Source organism: Perca fluviatilis, chromosome 12 (assembly GCF_010015445.1).
Source record: "Perca fluviatilis chromosome 12, GENO_Pfluv_1.0, whole genome shotgun sequence".
Classification (NCBI taxonomy): Eukaryota; Metazoa; Chordata; class Actinopteri; order Perciformes; family Percidae; genus Perca; species Perca fluviatilis.
In genome coordinates, this window is record NC_053123.1 from 7,311,061 (window position 1) to 7,327,250 (window position 16,190).

The window sequence follows — 16,190 nt, forward strand, 5'->3', positions numbered from 1 at the left end:
ATCAATGACAAATGGCAACTGCACTCGTTCACTTTAGGCGTGTTAAAAACAGAGGAAAGGCATTTTGCTGAAGTGTCAACGGAGTGGGAGATAACGGACAAAGTCACGACCATTGGCAGCGCCAGACGTTGTAAACATTCGGGGCTCAGTCCAAACCTGGAGTGGGGAGAGAGGGGATTCGGAGGCATGCTCTATTTAACGGCTATGCACTATTTTTCAAGATATTTGATAAACGAATGCCAGTAAATCTGCAAACATCTGTACATCATTTGAGAAACGCATGATAGTTGCCAAGGAAAATAATCATCCTGTAGAGCCTGCATCCTATTTTGTATCTAATTGTTCTCGAACTGTCTCCAACATTCTGAAACTAGAACACAACTGTGTCGAGGATGACTAATTTTCACTCCTGCCCCCTAAAGAGAGGCAAAATGTGTCTGATGTTACTATTGTTACGTTACATAACAAGAGTAAGGTAGGAATTTGGCGTAAACAGCATTGCTGATCTTGAAACCTGGAGTTCACAGAATGAACGGCGATATTTCCCCAGTAATAGAACTTTTGCTCCACTGATTTGCCGTTCCAGTCAGGGACTGAGGGAAACTGACACAAAGTTTAAATTATTTTAAAACCCTCAAAGATTCAGGGCTTTTGAGAAAACATATTGGGCTAGAGTCCCAGAAGCCACCTCTCCCCGCTCCGCCCGCTGCAGCAAAGGACTCCACCATTCAAACATACGTTTGTGACAGTGGGTTTGTCGGTACTTTGTACGTTGTGGAACGTTGTTGCCACATTTCAGGCCTCAAACATAAAGATATAAACTGTAATTTTTGTGAGAGAATCAACAACAAGTGGGTCCCAATTATGAAGTGGAACGAAATTCATTGGCTATTTCAAACCTTTTTAACAAATAAAAACTGAAAAGAGTGGGTGCAAAATTATTCAGCCCCTTTACTTTCAGTGCAGCAAACTCTCCCAGAAGTTCAGTGAGGATCTCTGAATGATCCAATGTTGACCTAAATGACTAATGATGATAAATAGAATCTAGCTGTGTGTAATCAAGTCTCCGTATAAATGCACCTGCTCTGTGATAGTCTCAGAGGTCTGTGTAAAGCGCAGAGAGCATCATGAAGAACAAGGAACACACCAGGCAGGTCCGAGATACTGTTGTGGAAGTTTAAAGCCGGTTGGATAGAAAAAGATTTCCCAAGCTTTAAACATCCCAAGGAGCACTGTGCAAGCGATAATATTGAAATGGAAGGAGTATCAGACCACTACAAATCTACGAAGACCGGCGTCCCTCTAAACTTTCAGCTCATACAATGAGAAGACTGATCAGAGATGCAGCCAAGAGGCCCATGATCACTCTGGATGAACTGCAGAGATCTACAGCTGAGGTGGGAGACTCTGTCCATAGGACAACAATCTGTATACTGCACAAATCTGGCCTTTATGGAAGAGTGGCAAGAAGAAAGCCATTTCTTAAAGATATCCAAAAAATGTCGTTTAAAGTTGCCAAAAGCCACCTGGGAGACACACCAAACATGTGGAAGAATGTGCTGTGGTCAGATGAAACCAAAATCGAACTTTTGGCAACAATGCAAAACGTTATGTTTGGGTAAAAGCAACACAGCTCATCACCCTGAACACACCATCCCCACTGTCAAAATGGTGGTGGCAATCATGGTTTGGGCCTGCTTTTCTTCAGCAGGGACAGGGAAGATGGTTAAAATTGATGGGAAGATGGATGGAGCCAAATACAGGACCATTCTGGAAGAAAACCTGATGGAGTCTGCAAAGACCTGAGACTGGGGCAGGAGATTTGTTTCCAACAAGACAATGATCCAAAATAAAGCAAAATCTACAATGGACTGGTTACAAATAAACATATCCAGGTGTTAGAATGGCCAAGTCAAAGTCAACCTGAATCAATGAGAATTGTGGAAAGAACTACTGCTGTTACAGCTCTCATCAACCTCACTGAGCTCGAGCTGTTTTGAAGGAGGAATGGGAAAATGTCGTCTCGATGTGCAAAACTGTAGAGACTACCCCAAGCGGCTTACAGCTGTACGCAGCAGAAGGTGGCTACAAAGTATTAACTTAAGGGGGCTGAATAATTTTGCACAATATTTCAGTTTTATTTGTTTAAAAGTTTGAATATCCAATAAATTTCGTTCCACTTCATGATTGTGTCCCACTTGTTGTTGATTCTTCACAAAAATTACAGTTTTATATCTTTATGTTTGAGGCCTGAAATGTGGCAAAGGTCGAAAAGTTGAAGGGCGATACTTTCGCAAGGCACTGTACGTTTGTGACAGTGGGTTTGTCGGTACTTTAGCCAGGTGGCGGAAAGTTGTTGGACATTTCAAACACAGTCCTGCCAACACAGCAGAGAAGAAAGTTCAGCATGCCTCTCATGGGCAAGCAGAAGAATCCCTACTCCGGGATGTACCAATGCGCTGGAATTCAACTCTTGACATGATCCAGCGGGTACAACACAACAAAGACCTACTGGAAGCAAAGCTGGCACAGCAGAAGCACAACTTAGCCATGCTGAGCTCAGCCGATTGTGACAGGCTGTCAAAGAAAAGCAGTGGAAACACTGCTGGAGCCATGCAGGTAGGTTGATTTCCCTATCCTCTCCCATTTTATTTTCGGAGCAATCTGATTACTATAATAGTCCCTTTGTTGTTGTATTCTAGAAATAATGTTAGGCCTGTCCGCTAAATGGGTGTTATCTGAACGCACTGTGTTCATTCTGTTGGTCTTGTGAGGTTGTAGGTATGTGAGCTCCTGGGTGGTGATGTGTCCTGCTCTGTGGCGCTGCCGGCACTCTGCCCTCTCTTGTGTACGATGGAGGTCTCAGATGTTGACCCTGCCTATATAGTGCCCTTCAAGGGTGCATTCCCCGAGGACCTCAACAGACGAAAGGAGAACACAAACCTGACATGGCTAAACAAGGGATTTACAGTATGTCAGAATTATTGCCACGTTCCCCATGCAAGTATTTCTTGTATCAAATTTTGACTTCCAAATCCTGAAAATTAGCATAACTTACTGGTCAATTAATGAATTTCCAACCATTTCCAGTCTACAGATAATTTGAACAACTCACCATGTAAGTCTTACTTTGGCACTTCTAATGTGTAGATTACAGATTCCCATACACAAACATACATCATTAATATGCTAAAACATACAGCATGTAAAGAGATGGAAACAAAAAAAACAAACCTTTTCTGTTAACACTTTCACTGATGTATGACTCAGATATATAAGTGTTTTCACAAGTCCTGCCTAGTGCAGCTTCACACATTGCATGTATCAATGTGTGAATGACACACTGGGTTAACCAAAGGCATCTCGAGACCAAGTCTATCTCCGCACACACAATAGAACAAAGATTAACTTAGTGTCAAGATCATTTTGGGATCCTCTGTTCTGCCTCAGTTGAAGCCTTCAATGGCAGTTGTTCATGGCCATCCACAATTTGCAAACCAAAAAGAATGACAATCTTTGTCAAACCGAGTTTCTTTTCCACCCTCTCTGTTTAATTCCATGGAACAGAATCTCATTCAGCACTGGTTCAAAGGCAGCACTGCTGCAACTGGTACCCCATTCCCATTTTCATGAAACTACTGCCTAGAATTATTCGTGTCTTAGCATTGAGGTGACACTGAGCTCATCTCCAAAAGTTTTTTTAGCCTGCCTTATTTTCCCTGGGCTGAAAACTGTCACACATTCGTGTTGTTGTTAAAGGGCATGACATGCAGGAAGGAGTGGATTATTAAGCCCTGTGCAATTACTGTCTGTTTTTTTTTTATTATTATTGAAAGGGGTTTATCTTTTTCACGATGGACCACGTGTCACTTGTTCTGTCCTATTAATTCTAATTGATGCTGGATGCGTGTGTGTGTGTGTGTGTGTGTGTGCTTTGTTGTCAGTACTGTATATGCACTTAAGCCTCCTCAAGCCTTGTTGGATAAAAGCCTCGAAATGCATATAAGAGCGTGTCAGGAAGTGGGGTGGAGGGCAAGTGTGTATTTGGACAGGATGTGTGCCATTAACGACCAAATCATTACCCAACAGCAGCACAAAATAATCCTCCAATACAACACGACGCATATGAGCACAGTTTATTCGATTGGAGAATCTTAATAAACATACGCTCAGTAAAGAGGGTGAACCACTGCAAAGTAACCACGCCAAGAAGACTCTAAAGATTCTTATTTTTATTTTTTTTTAAGAATTGAAATACCAAGGATGTGTAAAGTAGATGACGACAATCTTCCAAATGCCATAAATCATGATGATAATAATAATAATAATAAAAATCCCATTTGGTCTGGTTTGTGTTTTAATAAAGCATATCCTAATGAGCCTATTATCATAATCAAATTCATTTTAACAACTTTGATATCCAAATGAGATCCCTATCTTCTGACAGGGGATTTTGTATGTGGCAAGTAGTTTTATGATCTCCTGCCGGCGACCTGTCACATGGAATCTTTCTATGATGTTTGTAATATATATATATATATATCAGGGAAATGTTTGCCCCTCTTGTGTTTAATATTAACATCCAAGTGTAGCCTACTGGTATTTAGGCTGCAAACGGCAGTCATGAATCCATATTGATGTGTGGCTGGTTATGAGCTATAATATCAAAAGCCTACCGCTACTGCCCATGAGTGTGTGGAATCGGCTTGGAGCTATTTTAAGGGTTCAGACTTGGACAGACGACAGGGGAAATATATGGCGGCACAGTCGGCTGATTTACACAGGGAGGCGAGGCGCTGCAGCCCGCTCCGCTCCTTTTATCGCTTTTGGACACCGTGGAGAGAAAACAAGTTCACAGCACAGTGGCCTATACAGTAAGCGACTACATTTAGGCTACATTTAAAGTAACACGTGATGAAACGTTTGGGATGCCAAAATAAGCCAATTTGACGATATTTATAATTTCCCAGTGGGATTTTTTTATTCCTGAATTTGGGGAATTCAAATCAGCGTGCGATGCTCGAACTGAGCTGTAATCAGTGTGACATAGCCAGGAGTTGAACAGAACCGTGTATGTTCAAGTTACACAGTGACCACATAAAGACTTCATGCGACTATCTGTATAAACTAACAGTGTTCGTAGCCTATTATTATTATTATTGTGGCGCACATCGCGACAACCTTCCCCAATCATTCTCTGCCCCCCCCTAACACCCCGTTAAAAGGACCCTCACTGCTGGTGTTTTTCACTTCGTCTCGGATCGACATCATTGATCCCTTGCCTGCCAGGTGATCATTCTGACACGGTCGGCGGTGAACGCCTGGCTCGCCGTCATGCTCCGAGACAAACTCAACGAGGCTATAAATGCGCATCAAAGGAACCCAGAAACTCTGCATCCTCTCATCACCCGCGGGCTTTTGCTGCGTTCACTGCAGCCTATATATATGCTCCACAGCACCAGCACCAACACGGTACCAAGGCATGGTGTCTGGATACGCACATAAAAGCCGCAATAACAAAAAGAATGAGTCGTTTTAAGACCTCTTCTAAACTTTGATTCGGTCCTCTAAAACGCTGCTTATAGTCTTGCTGTAGTCTATAGTCTTGTTTAGCTATACTATCTTGGGCTATGGGCTATGTGTTTCACTTGGACAATGGGTGCACATCTAGATAAAGCACAAACAAGAGCCTGGAGCGAGACTGCAACTCTTGACTCCCTGCTCTGTAGGACTCACCGGAGCAGTTCCAGCCGGTCGGCGTCTGGCAGTCGCTGAGGGAGGAAGGGAAGGCGCGCAGCTGCTCCACAGGTAAAGTGGCGAGAAACGAGACGAGCGTGATCCGGAGCCAGCCTCCCGCCGTCCCGCTCCACTGGCGCAGCCGCCGGGGCTCCTCGAGCGGTGCCTGCGCCGCCGCGGAGAGACCCATATCTCACTGGCCACGACAGCACACGCGACGCGGGGAAGAGACGCAGACACTCCGTTCCGACAACTCCAGTCCCTGCAGGTTCAGCGGGGCGCCTAGATACCGACTGCAGACCATTTTCCGTGCGAGACCGTGCGCCCCATGTAGCAGTGCCCCCCCCGGTGTAGACTGACCGAATGGGTTCCGCCCGATCCAGGGGAGGGAGGCTGCTGCGATAAGAGGGAGGACTGGAGGGTGGGAAACTGCCGAGGGGTTGGTGAGCGATGGAGGAGGTGGTGGTGGTTGTTGTTGTGTGGGATGGAGTCAGGCTGGAAAAGTTAGCCAGGCAGGCAAAGACGACTTGCCAGAAGGGGATGATGCTCAAAGATGAGGAGAGGGAGAAGAAAAGATGAGAAGAGGAAAAAAAAGGGGGGGGGGGGGAGGTGATAAAAAAAAAGGAGGTAATACAACTGTAAAACTCAAGAGGATGTAGCCAGATTAGGTAGGTAGGTAGGTATCCCACGGACAGGGTTTGGAGATGACGGCGGTTGTGTGATAGTATCCACGGGTGAGACGAGCAGCTCTCCTGCACGAGCGCAGCGGTCCCTCCGGTTTACTTTGTAGCTTTGCTATGTGCGGAGCGTTCAGAGTCGCAGCGAGTTGGTCTCTCTCTCTCTCTCTCTCTCTCTCTCTCTCTCTCTCTCTCTCTCTCTCGCTGTTGTTCTCGCTCTCTCTGTCTCTCGCTCTCGCTGTTGTTCTCGCTCTCTCTGTCTCTCTCACTTTGTCTCACTTTGTCCCTCTGTCTATCTCTCTCTCTCCCTCACACACACGCGCACGCTGGCACACACACACACACACACACACACACACACACACACACACACACACACACACACACCAGCAGCTGGTTTCTACTGTGGTTATGATCACGTGGTAGTATGATGCTAAGAGGGAGGGGGTCCTCCATTATAATTGGAATATCTTACTGGTGGAGTAGGCAAAAGATAGGAAAACAGAATGAGAGAATTTTTTTTGTTTAAAAGGAAAAAGGGAGAGAAAGTAAAGACAGGCAAATTGCCTGTTGTCCTATAACTTGGTGGTGCCTACACCATGGATAGGCAATACAAGGGGGAGGGCGGGAGATACACTGCCTTTTATAATTGGTGGGGAGCATTTAAAAAGTCTGCAGGAATCGATTTGTCCAGCCTGGCCTTGGATAATTGCTCCGCTCTGAAACGACACTGATGCTATTCCTGGGTCTCTGCCTCCAGGCCATCTAAGAGACCTCAATATTATTCATTTAGGCTAGATGTTTTGGACATATAACCTACTGCTGTAACGAGGGGCGGGATGCGGCTAGTAATTGACATTCTTTTGGCATTAAAAACACTAGAAGGTGTACAGCATCTGAGCGAGTTAAAGAGACCAAGTCCAACATCAGGTTGAGACAAAGCTGTCATTTACACTGGGGACACTGTCCCTACCACTTTTTGAAATGTTCGCATTTTGTCCCCATCACTTTGAACAATATTACCGCTGTACAATATACCAACATGTCCAGGTAAGATGTCTGAGGTTACATACACAGCTATAAAAGAAAAGAAAGTGAAAAACACTATCTTTACGATAGTAAAACTGCATTTTTACTGTTTTTCAGAAAGTAATGGAGGTGAAAGCAATGGAAACACCGCATTCATTTGTATTTAGAGATGATGCAGACATCCAGTGGGATGAAGAAAACTCGCCGCATGATGCTGGAGAGAGGCAGGATTAGTCACACTATTCTTTGGTACTGTTATGCACCTTTAGTTTTTTGCAGTAATTCCATAAATTACTAGAGACAAAATACTATATTGAAGCAAACTGCTGATTTTCATTCGTTCTTGTTTACCTTACGTAAAAATTGGTATCAATCAATCAATCAACTTTATTCAAGACACAGAGGTCCATAGAAACAACACAATACAAATATATATATATATATATATATATATATATATATATTCAGTGCCTTGGAAAGTATTCGCCCCTCGACTTTTTGTGAAGAATCAACAACAAGTGGGACACAATCATGAAGTGAACGAAATTTATTGGATATTTCAAACCTTTTAACAAATCAAAAACTGAAAATTGGGTGTCAAAATTATTCAGCCCCTTCAGTTAATACTTTAAGCGCCACCTTTTGTGCGATTACAGCTGTAAGTCGCTTGGGGTATGTCTCTATCAGTTTTGCACATCGAGACTGACATTTTGCCCATTCCCCTTGCAAAACAGCTCGAGCTCAGTGAGGTGGATGGAGGCGTTTGTGAACAGAGTTTTCAGTTCTTTCCACAGATTCTCGATTGATTCAGGTCTTGGCCATTCTAACACCTGGATATGTTTATTTGTGAACCATTCCATTGTAGATTTTGCTTTATGTTTTGGATCATTGTTTGTTGGAAGACAAATCTCGTCCAGTCTCAGGTTTTGCAGACTCCATCAGGTTTTCTTCAGAATGGTCCTGTATTTGGCTCCATCAATCTTCCCATCAATTTTAACCATCTTCCCTGTCCCTGCTGAAGGCAGGCCCAAACCATGATGCTGCCACCACCATGTTTGACAGTGGGGATGGTGTGTTCAGGGTGATGAGCTGTGTTGCTTTCGCCAAACATAACGTTTTGCATTGTTGCCAAAAGTTTGATTTTGGTTTCATCTGACCACACACCTTTTCCACATGTTTGGTGTGTCTCCCCAGGTGCTTTTGGCAAACTTTAAACGACACTTTTATGGATATCTTTAAGAAATGGCTTTCTTCTTGCCACTCTTCCATAAAGGCTAGATTTGTGCAGTATCACGACTGATTGTTGTCCTATGGACAGAGTCTCCCGCCTCAGCTGTAGATCTCTGCAGTTCATCCAGAGTGATCATGGGCCTCTTGGCTGCATCTCTGATCAGTCTTCTCATTGTATGAGCTGGAAGTTTAGAGGGATGGCTGGGTCTTCGTAGATTTGCAGTGGTCTGACACTCCTTCCATTTCAATATTATCGCTTGCACAGTGCTCCTTGGGATGTTTAAAACTTGGGAAATCTTTTGTATCCAAATCCGGCTTCAAACTTCTCCCACAGAATTATCTCGGACCTGCCGTGTGTTCCTTGTGTCTTCATGATGCTCTCTGCGCTTTACGGACCTCTGAGACTATCACAGAGCAGGTGCATTTATACGGAGACTTGATTACACACAGCTGGATTCTATTTATCATCATTAGTCATTTAGGTCAACATTGGATCATTCAGAGATCCTCACTGAACTTGCGAGAGTTTGCTGCACTGAAAGTAAAGGGGCTGAATAATTTTGCCGCCCAATTTTTCAGTTTTATTTGTTAAAAAGTTTGAAATATCCAATAAATTCGTTCCACTTCATTATGTATCCCACTTGTTGTTGATTCGTCACAAAATAACAGTTTTATATCTTTATGTTTGAAGCCTGAAATGTGGCAAAAGGTTAAAAGTTCAAGGGGCGAATACTTTCATAAGGCATTGTATATATATATATATAAAAACAATACAAAACATTTAAGAATGGTGCCGATGAGGCATCATTTTTAAAACCTATACAGGCTTCGAGTCCATTGTTTCCAAAAAGCAGATTACAGTGCCTTAAAGTATTCCCCTTGAACGTTTCGACCTTTCACATTCCAACATAATATAAATGTAATTTTGTGAAGAATCAACAACAGTGGTAATTATGAGTGACGAATTATTGTATTTCATTTTTAACAAATAAAATGTGGTCAAAATTCAGCCTTTACTTTCAGTGCAGCAATTCCAATAGTGAGGATCTCTTGATAATTTGACTAAATGACTAATGATGATAAATAGAATATGTGTGTAATAAGTTCTTATAATCACCTGCTCTGTGATAGTTCAGGGAAGGAGAGAGATCATGAAACAAGACAACCAGAGTCGAGATACTGTTGGAGAAGTTTAAGCTTTGATACAGAGCTTTACCATGGACTGTGGATAATATTGATGGAAGAGTAATGCAATTAGGACGCCCTAAACTTCAGCTCATACAATGAGGTGATCGAGATGCAGCCAAGAGGCCCATGATCACTCTGGATGAACTGCAGAGATCTACAGCTGAGGGTGGGAGACTCTGTCCATAAAAATCAGTCGTATACTGACAAATTGGCCTTTATATCGTTTAAAGTTTGCCAAGCCACCTGGAACATACCAAACATGTGGAAGAAGGTGCTGTGGTCAGATGAAACCAATCACTTTTGCAACAATGCAAACTTATGTTTGGCGTAAAGCAACACCACTCATCACCCTGCACACCATCCCCACTGTCAACATGGTGGTGGCAGATCATGGTTTGGGCTGCTTTTCTCTGCAGACAGGAGATGGTTAAAATTGATGGGAATAGAGCCAATACAGACATTTGGGTGTGGGTCTGCTGGACTGACAATATCAAAACTAGCAAAATTACAATGAATGGTTCACAAATAAACATATCCAGGTGTTAGAATGGGTGTTGTATGGTGGTGTGCTTTACGAGTATGTTCTACAAGTTTCTTAATTATTTACGGTTGGGGTTAACTTATTTTGTATCCGTTCTCCACAACGTTGCGCCTGGGGCTTGTTTGGTGTTTACGGCCTCTGGATATACATGTTTATACGGCTTGTTACACACACTGTTATTTATCATTAGTTTAGGACATGTGGTTACGCTTTGAGGTTGCTGCTGAAAGGGGCTGAATAATTTTTCAATTTTTCAGTTTTATTTGTTTAAATTGAAATATCCAATAAATTTCGCCACTTCTGATTGTGTCCACTTGTTGTGATTCTTCACAAAATTACAGTTTTTATCTTTATGTTTGAGCCCGATGTGGCAGTCAAGTTCGGGGGCAAAGGCACTGTATACCTTGTGTCACTCTTAGAAACGTCAACTATGGACACAATGATCATATTCGTTGACCCTGTCAGTCTGCACATGAATCTATACATAATATTGTATATTATACAATCTATATCTTTTCTTTAAAGAAACTATTGAGTAGTGTGAAGTCACTCAAATTGTTCAAACTGGAAAGATGAGAAAGTTTGCAATTTGTGTATTGGTGTTTGACGCTAGTGTTTTACTCTCAGTGTGTTCTGAGTGATGGTGTGTGTTATCTCAGTGTGTTCTGAGTACGGTGTGTTGTCTCAGTGTGTCTGGTGATGTACGTGTTATCTCGTGTGTTCTAGTGATGGTGTGTGTTGTCTCAGTGTGTTCGTGGTGTGGTGCGGAGGGGTGAGTGTATCGGTTCTGAGTGATGGTGTGTGTTCAGTGTTTTGAGTGAGGTGTGATTATCCGGTGTCTGAGTACGGTGTGTGTCTCAGTGTGTTCTGAGTGACGTGTGTTATCTCGTGTGTTCTGAGTGACGGTGTGTGTTATCCGTGTGCTGAGGAGGTTATCTCAGTGTGTTCTGAGGACGGTGATCTCGTGTGTTGAGGACGGTGTGTGTATGGTTCGAGAGGTGTTATCCGTTCTGGAGGATGTGTGTTATCCAGTGCTGTGACGTGTGGTATCTCAGTGTGTTCTGAGTGACGTGTGTGTTATCCGTGTGTCTGAGTAGGTGTGTGTTCGTGTTCTGGGTGGGGTTATCCGTGTGTTCTGGTGATGTGTGTATGTGTGTCTGTGTTGTGTGTTTGTGTGTGCTTGGGTTGGTGTTTTGGGTGTGTGTGGTGGTGTTGTTCGGTGTGTGATTTTGGTTATTCGGTGTGAGGTGTTTTCGTGGTTTTATTAGTGTGTGGTGTGTTTTTGTTTTTTCGTTTGGGTTGGTGTTGTTGTGTTTGTGGTGTTATGGTTTTGGAGTGGTTGTGTGTTTGGTTTATTCGTGTTTCTGATGGGTGGTTGTCTGGTTCTGTGTGGTGTGTTATCTCATGGTTCTGAACGGTGTTATCTCGTGTTGGCGGTGTGTTGTCTCGTGTCTGGTGTTATCGAGGTGTGTTCTGAGTCGGTGTGTTGTCTCAGTGTGTTCTGAGGACGTGTTGTTGTCTCGTGTGTTCTGAGTGACGGTGTGTGTTATCTCAGTGAGGACTGTTCATAGTGTTTGGCTGCACTGAGCCTGTTTTGAGACGTGTGTTAAGAGTTGTGTTGCTTGGAATGAGTTCTGCAGGTGATGAGAACTGTTTAGCTCAGGTGACTGTTGGTAGTGCAGACTGTAGTTAGAGTTTTGCATGTGGCTTCAGTTGTGCCCACTGTCGTTTAGCAATAAAAAAAACCCTTTAAATGTAAATGAGAAAAGTTGATCTACAGGAGAATAAATATCTGAAAGCCATACAGAGTGCCTGAGAGCCTTACTGCATTATATTCCGTTACATTTTTTTTTTTCCATTTTGAATTGTCACCTGCTGCATGAATTCACCATAAAGTTTAGTATATAAATTCACCAAAATGCAGGAAATCAAGTGCTTCAAGCATAAAATGTCCCCGCATGTGTCCCCCCCCTCTGCACACTTAAATGGATGAATGTTACTTGTGCAGTCGACATTGTTGTGCATTCTATGCTGAGTAGGCCTATTTTCATATTTTGTATTGCCCTTTGATGGGCGTTATGCAATTTCTTTCCCCCGGCCAGCAGTAGTTATCTACTCTGACCTCATATCGATCCCCCCCCCCCACCCCGTTACATACACAACGCTTTTTCATCTAAACCCTTATGTCCCAACCAATTTTCAACACAAAGTGACGCCTTTTGGGTTGAGAACACTCATCCTCTTTGAACCGAGGAAATTAGAAGCCATGCGCATGGAAAAACCCATACGACACAAAGGGGCTGCTGTTAGGACCTGTCGCGACTATAAAGACACTTGACCTCCTGATATTAAGGAAGCAAAGCTGCAGCTGCCTGTAAACAAATAAACCTGTTGTATTGCTTTTCGCTTAGTTAAAGCCATGACAGGGGTGTTTTATCAGCAACTAGTCTCATATCGACACACACACACACAAAATGTTGGTGATAATTTAAACATGGCTGTCACAGAATGCCCCCCCCTCCCCCCCCATTAACACTCATGTGTGCGACTATTCTCATGGCAGTACAAACCACCACAGGACTATCTTACTGCATTTCCACATTAGGATATTCATAAATTGAGTGCGAACATCTTGGGACAGTTATTGGGTTACACCTCCACTGTTATTCTCGATATAGTCACCGATTCAAATGACTGTAATGTGAAAGGGACTACGGGAAGTGCCAAAGTTAGTGAGCCTTATCACTCAAACCCGCAGTGCTACGGAGGTTTTAAGCCTCCTTTACGATTATTGTTTCGGTTTTCCATACGGTAGCCTACATGTATTGTATGAGTGAGCCCTGATAGACCCATTGCACTCTACCTGCCCAGCACCAAACAGCAGACAGACAGTGTTGCCGCACAGCCAAACATATTTCTTCTCACCCGTGTCCCTCAGCAGCACACCTGGAGGGAACGAAAAATAAAAAACACAACCCGGCACGTAGCAGGTGTTGATGGACACCGACACAGGGCTTACAGGAGAGAGAAACTTCACGTGGCTAGAAAAACCGGATGAATGCTAACGTTGCTTTGTGCCTGCTGGATGTTTATACCTGCATTAATCTGCATCTGCCCTGGCCTCCCAGCACCACTGACAGAAATCTCGTAGTTATTTTTGATCAGGATATATCCTTTAACGCCCACGGCTGCCTTTGTACGGGTGCTAATTTGTAATTCAAAGCGAGGCATCTCTCTTTGCTTCCAGCAGTCTTCATTTGTCCACTGAAGCATTTGGGCATACTGTACAGTTGCTGTGTTCCAGACAACCTTGTGTCTAATCTGGTGTGTGAAATAGTAGAGTACAATAGGAGCAAGAGGAGTTAAATAGGAGTTTTAGTGCCATGGCATTTGAGAAGTTGGTTAAACTATTTGTCTGTTGGCAATAGAGTCCTTCATAATGAAGTGTGTGCTTTTTTTTTTTTACAGTAGCACAGCTGGAGAGAGGAAGCGGTAGACCTTGCTTACATCAGTGACACCTGTAACACAGTTGCCAAACTTACTTCCACTATTAGTCCTCTTCATTTCTGGCACAAGGAGGCGAAACAAGCTACTTGCTAACCTTCTGTTTTATGATTAATCATCAACAGGCCCAGACTGGCCATTTTGAACCAGTTTCCCTGGTGGGCACGGTTTGGCTGATGCAACACACTGCAAAAGAAAGAAAGAGACAAATCCCAACACCTGGGGGGGGGGCTGTGACCAGTGTTGGGAGTAACGGCGTTTAAGTATAACGGCGTTACTAACGGTGTTATTTTCTCAGTAACGGAGTAATCTAATTAATTACTTTTCCCATCGTTGCAACGCCGTTATCGTTACTGAGAATGTAAAGTGGCGCGTTACTACAATTTGGTTGAATGAATTCAATTCAATTTTATTTATAGTATCAAATCATAACAAGAGTTATCTCGAGACACTTTACAGATAGAGTAGGTCTAGACCACACTCTATAATTTACAAAACCCCAACAATTCCGGTAATTCCCTCAAGAGCAAGCATTAGCAGTGGCTATGAATGAAGCGCGAGGTGTCAGGCTTTGGCTACACATCAGCTGCCTGGAGAGAGCGGGGGGGTGGGGGGGGGATGATGACGCCGTTGCAAATGCGATGATGACTGGCGGGTGGGCGGATGCCCTTCTCACGCTGTCTCACCGCACGCTCCGACTACCACTAAACACAAGACAGCGACAATGGCGACGAGCCAGGGAAATTCAAAGGTAGCGATAAAAAAATAAAACGTCACAGTTACTTTGCTGAGTAACTAATTCCTTTTACACTGTGGAAACTGAGTTACTAACTCAATTACATTTTGGGAGAAGTAATTTGTAACTGTAACTAATTACTTTTTTAAAGTAAGATGACCAACACTGGCTGTGACACTGAAGACTAGCCCAGTTGAGTGGACTGGTTGTGAGATGGAGAAAGCACATGGCCATGGGTCATGATTTAGTCTCGCATTGCCAGACCTATCTCCACACACTGCAGAGGAAGGTCTGGCTAGTCCACACAACATTCCGGAATAGGTGAAAAACATGCTCTGGTTTATTGGCATTTCTTTAAACCAATCACAATCGTCTTGGGCGGTGCTAAGTGCCGGACACAGGTACGGTGCCTCTGCAAAATAGCCTTGGGAAGGAACTGGTTTTGGTGGAACATGTGCACGTATAGGGAGGCAAGCTCTTGAATTATAATGGCTATTGAGTGTGTGATGAGAATTTTAATAAAAAAAAAAAGATAAATCTAATTTAATTGTCAGTTCTAGGATATTTCCCGAATCGACAGGAGTTTAGAATGCCAACACAAAGAAAGTGGAAGATGAGGGACATCCAGCCGAAAATGAGGGACATCCGGCAGCACCACCGGCGGCACCGGAACAATCCCGTAAAATAAATGTTGTTGATTTAAACTTGTCATGATTAGACCCTTTAGCATATGGGGACATCTCAGCTGCTGTCAACACAGTGTATTTAAAGGTCCCATGGCATGAACATTTCACTTTATGAGGTTTTTAACATTAATATGCGTTCCCCCAGCCTGCCTATGCCCAGTGGCTAGAAATGGTGATAGGTGTAAACTGAGCCCTGGGTATCCTGCTCTGTCTTTGAGAAAATGAAAGCTCAGATGGGCCGATCTGGAATCTTCTCCTTATGAGGTCATAAGGAGCGAGGTTACCTCCCCTTTCTCTGCTTTGCCCACCCAGAGAATTTGGCCCACCCATGACAAACAGAGAGACATCATGGCTTTCAAACGAGCAAAGTGGCAGTTGGTCAAGGCCACACCCCCACCCTCCCTTGCCCCCCCTCTCTCCTCCTCAATAGCATTTAAAGCTACAGACACAGAAATGGCACATCCTAAGGAAAGCTCATTGTGGGACTGGCTCTAGTGGCTGTAATTCTGCACAAAGGCTGAATTTTGGGAAAGATACAGTATTAGGGGACCACTAAGGTCTATATAAAAGAGACTTCAGATACAGTATTAGGGGACCACTAAGGCCTATATAAAAGAGACTTCATATACAGTATTAGGGGACCACTAAGGCCTATATAAAAGAGACTTCATATACAGTATTAGGGGACCACTAAGGCCTATATAAAAGAGACTTCAGATACAGTATTAGGGGACCACTAAGGTCTATATAAAAGAGACTTCAGATACAGTATTAGGGGACCACTAAGGTCTATATAAAAGAGACTTCAGATACAGTATTAGGGGACCACTAAGGCCTATAGAAAAGAGACTTCAGATACAGTA

The 16,190-nt window shown here is 43.4% G+C and overlaps 1 protein-coding gene across 3 annotated transcripts in view; it reads right to left on the reverse strand.

The window, feature by feature from the left end:
- tmeff2a (transmembrane protein with EGF-like and two follistatin-like domains 2a) overlaps positions 1-6,572 on the reverse strand; it is a 135,702-nt gene extending 129,130 nt beyond the window's left edge. Inside the window, exon 1 of one of the 3 annotated variants that reach the window (XM_039818568.1) lies at positions 5,737-6,572. In XM_039818568.1, coding sequence (XP_039674502.1) covers positions 5,737-5,926 — 190 coding nt within the window. In that variant the 5' untranslated portion in view covers positions 5,927-6,572. The remainder of the gene's footprint in view (positions 1-5,736) is intronic. The other 2 variants (XM_039818567.1, XM_039818566.1) reach the window with 2 other exon arrangements.
- Between the last annotated feature and the right edge of the window lie 9,618 nt (positions 6,573-16,190).